The following is a 10,424-nucleotide window of genomic DNA, read 5'->3' on the forward strand; positions in this document are numbered from 1 at the left end:
CTTTAGGTGAAAACCTGGAAGTGGGTCACTCTAAATTGTTGAAAGAATATCAGTGTCCTGATGCTGGGCAAAATTTGGATACTTTTCTTCTTCTAACTGCCAGGGGTTGTCTTATGACTATAATTCTGCCATCACAACCTGATGTTTTACAGCTCATCATACAATATACACATGATTATATATTTCTCTCCAGAGGAAAAGTTCTACTTCAGGTAGGTATCTAGATATGAATACCACACTATGTGACGTAATGTGAGATGTAGGACTGGAGTGATGTTACACTGTGTGTACATTTTCTACTTTTCTATCTCTGTTTCACAGTGTGAGGTGCCACACCATGGGAGGCTGCTGCTGGGAAGAGATCACAAGCAGCTAAGATGAATGCAGGAATAACAAGTATGATTGGTGAGATTTTGCACTTGTTGGCCTGATAATTATCTAATCCAACTGCACTATTTTTTCCTTAATACAGCAGTTCATGCAACTGCAATGACATGTGAATTGTGCCTCTTACAGTGGCTCTGCAGCTCTTCATGCAGATTGGTAAGAATCACATTTTAAAACAGGGATGGGAGAGAATGTTTAGTAGCAGACTTCAGTACTGTGTGCTGATGGGGTTTTTTTTGTTTGTTTTTTTCTTGGTCCAGCAACCACAACCAAACTGGTATGTTATTTTACCAACTGGTCACAGTACAGAACTGGTGTGGGAAAATTCCTTCCTCAAAACGTGGATCCCTTCCTGTGTACTCATCTGGTGTACTCCTTTGCAATCATCAGCCATGCCAATGAGATCTCTGAATATGAGTGGAATGAGAAGAGCCTCTACAAATCATTCACTGAGCTCAAGAACAGGTAACAATTGTTCCATGGAAAGTATGTAAACTAAACTAAAACGGTCACAGTTATTTTGAAATGTAATGTCCGTTCAGCCAGGTTGTCATTTCTTTGTGTGCACCTAAACAGAAACTCCAAACTGAAGACTGTACTGTCGGTCAGAGAGGGGAACGAGGGATCTCAGTGAGTTGGTTCCCTGTTGTAAACTCCTAATGGAACTCCTCCATCTGCTGACAAAATGCAAGAATGACTGCAGAGTGTAGCATTTTTTACTGCTCTCAAGTTGATCATTTGGTTGTGAAGACTGGATATTTGCCAGTATAGTAACAGACCATCTCTGCAAGTATACACACATACTTGTATGAATTAATTAATCAGTGGTACAACTACAGGAGTACAGCTAGTAGCTGAATACTGGTAGTAGTAGTGCTGTTGTGCACAGCAAGTTTTTGTGTCCTATGAGGACCTGGCAAAAATGTATTTCTGGAGGAGAATTTTTTTCTCAAGTAATCAACAAAATATTAACCAAGTTAGTTAATTTAACCAAAATCAGTTCATAAAGTTCATAGTTTGCAGTCATTCTGTTTCTTCTCCCTGTTAATGTAAGGTTATGACTAGTTATTTGTTATTGTTTCAATACTGAATAGACTAAGTAATTAATATTAATTAATAAATTACAAAGAAAAGAATCAGTGAAATAATTAGTTGTTTAAATTATTGTTAGCTGCAGCCAAATCAATGGCCAAATTGAAAGATACATTATAAAGTATCAGTTATTGTCAGTCCAAATGTTTCGGTGGGCTTTCAAAATACTTCAGTTCACTATTTTGTACCACAGACAACAACACACACAATGTCATTGTATCTACTGAAGGTTCTCCATCATGGTGTCCACTCCAGCCAACCGTCTGAGATTCATCCAGTCGACCATCAAGTTCTTGAGGACTCATGGATTTGATGGTTTGGATCTGGACTGGGAGTATCCTGGTGCTTATGGAAGTCCTCCAGAGGACAAGCACAGGTTTACACTGCTCTGTAAGGTGAGACTGACGTGTGTATGCCTGCTTTTCCCCACTAAAATCTATTTGTTCAACTCCAACTTTTCTGTTTGCAGTCTTTTTTTTTTTTTTTCAAAAACTTACTCCAATTTCTCTTCTTTTTATGTGACTTGAATGTAATCCTAAGTTCTCAAATTTATTTATTGACTTTTGATATTACTTTGCTGTTGTTAAATGGATACAATTTGGATGCTGTCTAACCACAAAGAACAAATATAGAGCAAACAATTTGTCTGGCATTCCAGGGTGTGGCAGTGAGAAGCAATTTTCCACCACTTTCAGTGTGATGAAACATAATTGTCAGTCTGGGTAATTGCATAAAAAAACAAACAAAAAGCAAACAAACAAAAAAAAAACATTTATATTTTCCTTCCTTATTTTTTGTGAGTGTTGAATGTTACATCATTTCTGCACTAGTCATTACATTTGAGGAAATGCTGTTTTCCTAAATGCCAATAATCACTCTTTTTGTTGTCAGTCCTATTGTGTTTTGACTCTTCAAAATAAGCTCCTCAGTTCACTATGGAGCTGAATTTTAATCAACAGCTTTACAACTTGACACAACTATTGTGATTGAGGAATCAAAGACACCTCTTGAGAAACAGGTTAAAATGATTCGTGTCTGTTGAACCTTGTCGTTCTTCTCAGTTTCTACTCTTATAACATCATGTATCTTCTGCTGCTCATTGTGTGCTAAATTCATATCATTTCACACTTGTTACTATCTACTTCAAAACATTCTTAGTGTAGGAGGCAGCATGTTACTGCCCTGTTAGCTTAGCTTCTGGCCTAGCCTATCAGCTTAGCCTCTATTTACTCACAGCTACTGTGTTACGGTGTTAAGATGTATTATTCTAATGAATACATCTACTAGTGGCTCTACAGTCTGGTCTATTACAGAAGGAAGTCCAGTCTCAATCAATCAAGAACTTTATTTGTCCCCTGGGGGGCAATTCAAGTTATTATATATATATTATTATTAAGTATTCAACAAAACCCTCAAATGTGGTTTTATAAATAAATAGATCATTATCTACTAAAGTTTTACTGGTAAATGATTAGATTTTTCAGCATAACGTAAATATGATTACCAGCCAGGTGTTTTCACCTCATGAGTCTGTTCTTGTGTGTATCATGATGGCAAAATAGACCTTTTTTGTGTTTATAAATAGCGAGGACACATTTGTGGTGTGAGCTTAACTGGTGAACTTAACCCATTGCCCCACAATTATCACAATTATCACACTGAAGTTGATGGGAGCTGGGAGGAAATTGAATATGATTTGCAGTGATATAAAATATAATCTTATGTTCTACATTTCAGACCACTGACTAAAGTGTAAATGAATTTCCATTGATTTCTAGGAGCTTTCAGAGGCCTATGAAGCTGAGAGTAAAGGAGGCAGTAACACACAACTAATTCTTTCTGCAGCTGTGTCAGCACATCCAGATGTTATAGACACAGGATACGAAATCACTGATGTGTCAAAGTAAGACATAGATTCCTGTCAGCTCCACATTGAGTATGTTTTTTTATTAGATAACGTGCTTAAATGAGACCTCTCTGTCTTATATTTGTGTGTGTTTAGGTACCTGGACTTCATCAGTGTTAAAACTTTTGACCTCCATGATGTTCAAGATGCAGTGACAGCCCACCACAGTCCACTCTACTCTGAAAACAATGCTAACATAGTAAGAACACATTTTTTTTTCTTTTTATTGAACAACCACCCTTCATGTACTGTAACAGTCAAAAGTTAAAGTACTCTTGATATCAAAATAGTATTTTTAGGGTGTGTTTGGAAACTTGAAACACTTTAAAGATTTAACTAATTAGCAAGTGAAGGTGTAATCACATAGAAGATGAATAACAAAATTTAAATGAACCCTTTCTTGGCATGTCCTGGTACATCAACAGTAATGGTAATATTAAATTAAAGCTCCTGTAAAGTGAATGTAAGAAAAAGAAATATCCATTAAATATGTTCATATAATTGATGGACACTGTGGTCATCATGTGATTGATTGGGGTTTGTATATCAGATAAAATCCTGTAGATTCAAGTCAGGAGCTTCAGTTAATGCCAGTGACTTTGACTGTGTCAAACTGCTGATATCCTGGGATTTTCACACACAACAGTGTCTAGAGAGTGGAGCCAGAAACAAAAACCATCCATTGAAGTAGCAGCTCTGAGGATGGAAACACTTTATTTATTTCAGTGGCCTCCCCCAGTCTCCAGACCTGAATCCAGTAGAACACCTTTGGGATGTGGTAGAGCAGGGCATTGGCAGCATGAATGAGGTGATGGATCATGTCAACGTGGAGCAGAACCTCAAAGGAACATTTCCAACATCTGGTGAATTCATGAAAGCAAAGTGAAGAACTAATCAGTGCTCAGTGTGGAGCTCCTGATAAAGTGCTCACTAGTCATTTGCCCATTTAGCATTTTTTAAATCCTGTATTATTTTTTACTTTTTGTGGCTGAACGACACTTATAAACCCCTCACAAAGTTGATATGGGGAACGCGTTAGCAAACACCTATCTGTTTACACATCCAGAAGAAACAGAGCAGCATACAATTTTAAAATGTTTTTGTTTCTCATTCACTTTTTTTCAAGCTTTATCTTACTTTTCATTAAATCCTGACAAAAATCATGTGACTGATAAATGCTCTACACTTATTGCACAGTAAGTCAATAACTTTGTCTGCCTGCTGTTTGGTACCGGACAGGTATTATACAATGGGTTTATCAGAACCTTTTGCTAAAAAAAAAAATCCCGCTGTTGCTCAAAACAAGGTTGATAAAAGTAAACTTGCTTGAACTGCAGAGTTTGTTAAAAAAGGGAAAGTGTTTCCCACTGTGAGATGTGCCCTTTCTCAGTATCTGTGAGGCTGTTTTTCTGTTTGATGAGTACTTTTGTAAGAGACAGACTTTTAATGTTTGGATCACATAGCCCTGCAAGAGAGCAGCCAACGTATACAGCTGAGGTCCTTTGACCTGATAGACAAATAGACAAAACTTCAATTCCTTTACAGCTCTTCTTCCTTTCTTTTCCTGTCAGGATTATGTAATGCACTACTGGATGCAGCGAGGAGCCCCGGCAGGGAAGCTGTTGCTGGGATTTCCCATCCATTCTCGTTCTTTTACACTTTCTACCAATGCAACAGGCCTGGGTGCCCCATTCAGAGGCCCTGGAACCCCGGGGCCTTACACCCAGCAGATTGGCCTCTGGTCTTACTATGAGGTAACAAGGGGACATTTACAATGGTACATTGTGCAGAGATGTATGGTCTGTATAGTCACATCAATAACAATCAGTGTAGAGCACCCCTATATATATATAATTGTGACGTTAAAACCAGTGACCTGTTTTAAGGTTGTGAGTGATAGGTGCACATTTAAACCAAGCCATTCATAAATGTGTGCTTCATTCAATAAGTAGAAAAAAAAGTGGTGCTGCTTGCTTGTTCTGACTCAGAATCCTTTAAGTTTCTTTATCCAAAGTTGGATCATCATCTATATAACATCAACACAAAATCAGTCTTCATCCCTTAATTAACAAACTCATTTGTCACACATTTTCTCACTCCTTGCTGCTGGGATTTACCTAAGGCCTTGTAAAGGATTCAGCAGTCAAGCCCAAACACAGAATAGGAAAACTCAAGAAGAGACAACACATGAGTTTTAGTGCCTGTTTTAAAAGTACAGCCGCAACTATTGTACACCATGTTTTGATGTTTATTTTCCAGACATGCTCTTTCCTGAAAGACACCTTGGTTCAGTGGATTGACAGTCAGAAAGTTCCCTACGCTGTCAAAAGCAATCAGTGGGTGGGCTTTGATAACCAGAGGAGCTATGTCGCCAAGGTACAGTGTCTGCAGTGGAAAAGTACTCTGATTCAGTTCAGTATAAAATACAATTTGAGGCAAACAAATTTGCAAACTCAAGTGCACATAATTCATTTACAACAATCAAATGAGTCAAAAAGTGTTGAAGAGCTGTAGCATTTATCGATCTACACACAAGGCAAACTGAACACTTCTTGTACTGTGGCTGTTTACAAGTCCAGTCGCTTCTGGAATAAAGCCAAACTTAAATTAAAACATATTAAAACTTCTTTCTCTGACAGCCTTCGTTTAAAGTAATAATAGAGAACATGTGTGGGGTCAGTGATGATTGCGTGTGCCTTTCTTAGGACTTGCAAATAATTTTGGAGCTTAGATTAACAACACTGTGCAAATTATTCTTCAGTTAATCCAATAAATAAATTGTTTGCTTTTGCATTAAGAGTTTCACTAAATCTAAACCTTAATCTGACATTAAATACAGTTCCAAAGTGTAACTCTGGAATATGGACCATGTCTGTCGGTGAACGTGTGAGGATCGCTGTCTCACCTCTGTTTGTCTTACAGGTGGACTATCTGAAGAGCATGCAGCTGGGGGGAGCTGCTGTGTGGACACTGGATATGGATGACTTCTCAGGACAGTTTTGTGGACAGGGACAATTTCCACTGACATCACATTTAAAACGTGAACTCAGTAATGGTAAGGCTGCCATACTCTGCATTATTCTATTTACTTCTTGAAAGTTATTTCGATTCATGAACACAGAGACATTTTGAGAGATAGTGATGCCATTCAAGATCTAACAAAGTACAGACAGTCACAGATTAAAGAAAAAACCAACACAAAGTGTCATAGTAAGATGTTGGGCCTCCATGTGCCACCAGAACAGCTTCAATACACCTTGGCATTGATTCTCCAAGTCTCTTGACTCTACTGCAGTAAACCGCTAAACCAGTCTGAAAACTATAGCTATTTTCACAGCCTGCTCAGTAAACTAAACAATATGAGAAAATTTGGTGGATTGCCACTTTAAAATAAATCCTTCCGTGTTGTACAGTGCAATGTTTTTTTATTTTTTCTAGACCAGGTGGCACAGAAAACAACTCCTGACGTATCTCCCCCTGCAGCATCTGCTTCTCCCTCTGAAAGCACACGACAAACACAGGGGCATTTCACCACAACCAGCAGCACCACAGCAAAACCAGACAACAGCTGCTTGCAGAACATCACTGTTGTGTATCCTGTCAACAGCTTCTGCACACGCAGAGTTGATGGACTGTACATAAGATCACACGATCCAAAGACATTCTACAGATGTGTGCAGAGGGCTACGTACATCACAAGGTGCCACAGCCTGGGGACAGCTCACAGCAGCGGAGTGCAAATCATACCATCAAAAAATGTAGTCATAGTCAGCTTTGCTATAACCAAGCTATGTCATGTGTTACATCTGTGGAGTAACTGGTGATTGTGTGTAATGTGTTCAGACAAATGAAGTTAATGCTTTATCTTCTATAAGTCCAGGAATAGTACTAAACTGGATCCATATTCTTAATACTGACATTAAATCAGTTGTCTCTGTCCACTATGAAAAGGCTGGCTAGAAGTAATGGACACAGAAAATGATCAGTTAACTTCTTAGCTTTTTTGGCCCTTTTAGTCCATATTGTTTGGGTCACATATTTCCTGTATGTATGTCTCACACATCTTTATGTATTTTTTTGCATTGTTGTATTTATTTGATTTATTGTCTTTGTCAAGAAGGTTAAGTTTTCTGTGTTTGTTTGTCAGCAGGATTATGCAATAAATGCTGAACTGATTTGCACCAAACTTGGTGGAGGGATGGGACATGGTGTGGATCCAGTTAAAAGGGTGGATCCAGGATTTTTTAAATCATTTTCCATAACATTGTGAGATGTTTGCATTTTTCAACGTTTTTGCAAATTTCTCAGGAAACTGTGTTTGGATTTTGATGTAAAAATCAGACATGTTCATGGTATTGAGATCTATGAGTCTGTACCATTTGATGCAGATCCCGATACAAGTCAGAATCTGGTGGAAGACAATGCTTAACATGTGTTGTACTTTCTGTGTTTAATGATAAATAAGTATTTAGTATTTATGATATCAGACTACTTCCTTTTCCTTTTTTAATTATAAGAGCCAAACAGATGTGCGTAGGATTGTTTGGCTTTGGCAGGGGTCTGCACTTTATAGAAAGCCATTCTGGTTGGAATGTTTGTTATGCTGAATTGGTTGATGTTTAAATTCTCTCTCAGCTTGATCAGTAATATTTGTTGTCATTGCTGATGATGATGACTGGTGTTATTGTTGTATAGTAGGCCATGTGTAAATGAAGTCTTCTGTTAAGGTAAGGGATCATATTTCAGATTCAGATTCAGAGAACTTTATTGTCATTCACTTCACGTCCCAAATACCTATAATGAACGAAGGTTTGTTGCACCGGCTCGGAAGATGACGGAAGTTAAAAGTAAAGAAAAGGAAAAACACAGTAAGTTTCCAATAATAAATTATCATAAAATACAATAAAATTACAAAAGTGTGCCTGTACTCCTTTTCAACAAAACTGTACATACCTGATAGTGGAGGTTGAGGATGTCAGAATACAAAAGAAAAAAAAATATACACACAGCTGGCCATTAATATTGCTCATGCCGGTGGTGTGTGTTATATTATTGAAACTACAAAAGTATGAAGTACAGTACATGGTATGGTGTATATATCTATTTCTATGGTATTTTAATATACCTATACACATGCAATACCAAAAAATACGAAAAGACAACCCTTTTCAATGCGGCATCAATTCCAACATTCTGTGGGTATAAAAAGCTGGTATTGTCAGTAAGTCATTCCAAGTTCATCATTCAAACAGCCATGAACACATGACGTCACTTAACGGACGAGTAGCGCCACCTGGCCATAGCGCACCTTTGGGTTGGTGGCAGGCAGTCAGATGTTGCTCGTGAACTTGGTGTGTCTCTAAGTGTCATCAGCAGACTTGCATCAAGACACAGAACTACTGGCAGAGTTCGTGACAGACCCAGGAGTGGAGCCCCACTAGTGACAGACCGCAACGATGACCAGTACCTAAGGACCTATGCACTCAGACACCGTTATGCAACTGCCACACAGCTGCAGGCCCATTTACGAGATGTGAGGGGTACTAAGGTTTCCAGAAAAACCATTCGCAACTGACTCCACCGCTTTGACTTGAATGCCACCGTTGCAGGTGACTCCATTGACACCAAGACACCCCCGTGAATGTTTGCAGTGGGCACAAGACCATGTGACCTGGACAATGCAGCAGTGGTCTACTGTCCTGTTCACTGATGAGTGTCGGGTCACCGTGCACAGAAATGATGGTCGTCAGCGTTGCTGGAGAAGGCGAGGTGAGCGATACGCAGAGGTCAACATGGTCCCCAGGGTTCGCTTTGGTGGAGGAGGTGCAACAGTCTGGGCAGGCATCACCAGTCAGATTTGGTTATTGTAGATGGCTCAGTCACTGCACATTCTTACCTCAGAGACATCATAGAACCCATCATCATCCCCCAGTTCCGCCAGCACACCCCCAACTTTCTGTTCATGGATGATAATGCTCCACCACATCATGCCAGAATTGTCACAGCTCGACTTCAGGAAGTCGGAGTGCCTCATATGATATGGCCAGCAATGTCCCCTGATCTGAACCCCATAGAGCACGTCTGGGACCAGCTGAAGCAGAGACTGGACGATCGTACCCCACCCCCACATGACCTGGCAGAACTGTGTGTAGCACTTGTGGAAGAGTGGAACGCATTGCCTCAGAACAACATCATGAGGCTAGTGAGGAACATGAGACGTCGCTGTCAAGCTGTCATTGCAGCAAATGGTGGAAACACCCACCACTGACATTGTCAATTTTTGTTATTTGGGGCTATCCTTGTTATTGTCTAAATTTTGGGGGTAATAAATATTAAACTAATGAAAATGGTGTTTCTTCTCATTCATTATTAGTAATATCAAAGGGAACTTTTACTTATTTCATTAAAATTCAGACCAAATAGGAAAAGCACTCATAATAATAATATCCCTAACTTATTGTGAGTAGTGTGTGTATATATATATATATATATATATATATATATATATATATATATATATATATATATATATATATATATATATATATATATATATATACACACACAATTATGATTATTATTATAGTATATTTAGTTACAGTTGTGGTATACAGTATATCCAATATATTATAATAATAATTGCACATGCCAGTGGTAGAGATAAATAAATAGAAATATAGAAATATAGTTCCTGAGAAACAACAACGTATTGCACGGAGCAGCTGTACAAATAAGTATAACAATATAAAAATGTGTGTATTTACTTCTCTTTCAGCACATACAACAGCTTTGTATACGTCTAATTAGAAATAATGGAGGCAGTCCAGCTGAAACAACAGTCATGGCGGTTTAACTGAACATTTTCTGGGATTTTTTTTTCTCCCTTCTTTACTTCTGAAAGCCACACATTTTGGGTTGGATGTTTTCCTTTAACTGGATTTCACTCCATGAAGTAAATATCGAAATCGTCTGTGGGAAATGAAGTTTTTGTGAATATACAGCCGTCTCACACAAACGGTTTAACGAGACACTGTTTACT

General features: G+C 38.4%; 1 protein-coding gene across 1 annotated transcript; it reads left to right on the plus strand.

Annotated features, from left to right (window-relative positions):
• The first annotated feature begins 377 nt into the window (after nucleotides 1–377).
• On the plus strand, nucleotides 378–9,653 carry LOC121178908 (chitinase-3-like protein 1). Its single transcript, XM_041033391.1, has 15 exons — nucleotides 378–405; nucleotides 517–543; nucleotides 648–852; nucleotides 964–1,017; nucleotides 1,709–1,874; nucleotides 3,258–3,382; nucleotides 3,482–3,584; nucleotides 4,957–5,139; nucleotides 5,645–5,761; nucleotides 6,308–6,440; nucleotides 6,824–7,019; nucleotides 8,750–8,918; nucleotides 9,037–9,216; nucleotides 9,318–9,464; nucleotides 9,570–9,653. The coding sequence occupies exons 1-15, from the start codon at nucleotides 378–380 to the stop codon at nucleotides 9,651–9,653; spliced, it is 1,917 nt and encodes a 638-aa protein (XP_040889325.1).
• The last annotated feature ends 771 nt before the right edge of the window (nucleotides 9,654–10,424 follow it).

Source organism: Toxotes jaculatrix, chromosome 3, assembly GCF_017976425.1.
Source record: "Toxotes jaculatrix isolate fToxJac2 chromosome 3, fToxJac2.pri, whole genome shotgun sequence".
In the NCBI taxonomy this organism is placed as follows: Eukaryota; Metazoa; Chordata; class Actinopteri; family Toxotidae; genus Toxotes; species Toxotes jaculatrix.

Excerpts from the sequence above, each read along its gene's own strand:
- LOC121178908 (XM_041033391.1), top strand. The coding sequence starts at position 378 with ATGAATGCAGGAATAACAAGTATGATTG. Across the intron at positions 3,585-4,956 it reads CTGAAAACAATGCTAACATA|GATTATGTAATGCACTACTG; the intron begins GTAAGAACACAT and ends TTTTCCTGTCAG. Across the intron at positions 5,762-6,307 it reads AGAGGAGCTATGTCGCCAAG|GTGGACTATCTGAAGAGCAT; the intron begins GTACAGTGTCTG and ends TTTGTCTTACAG.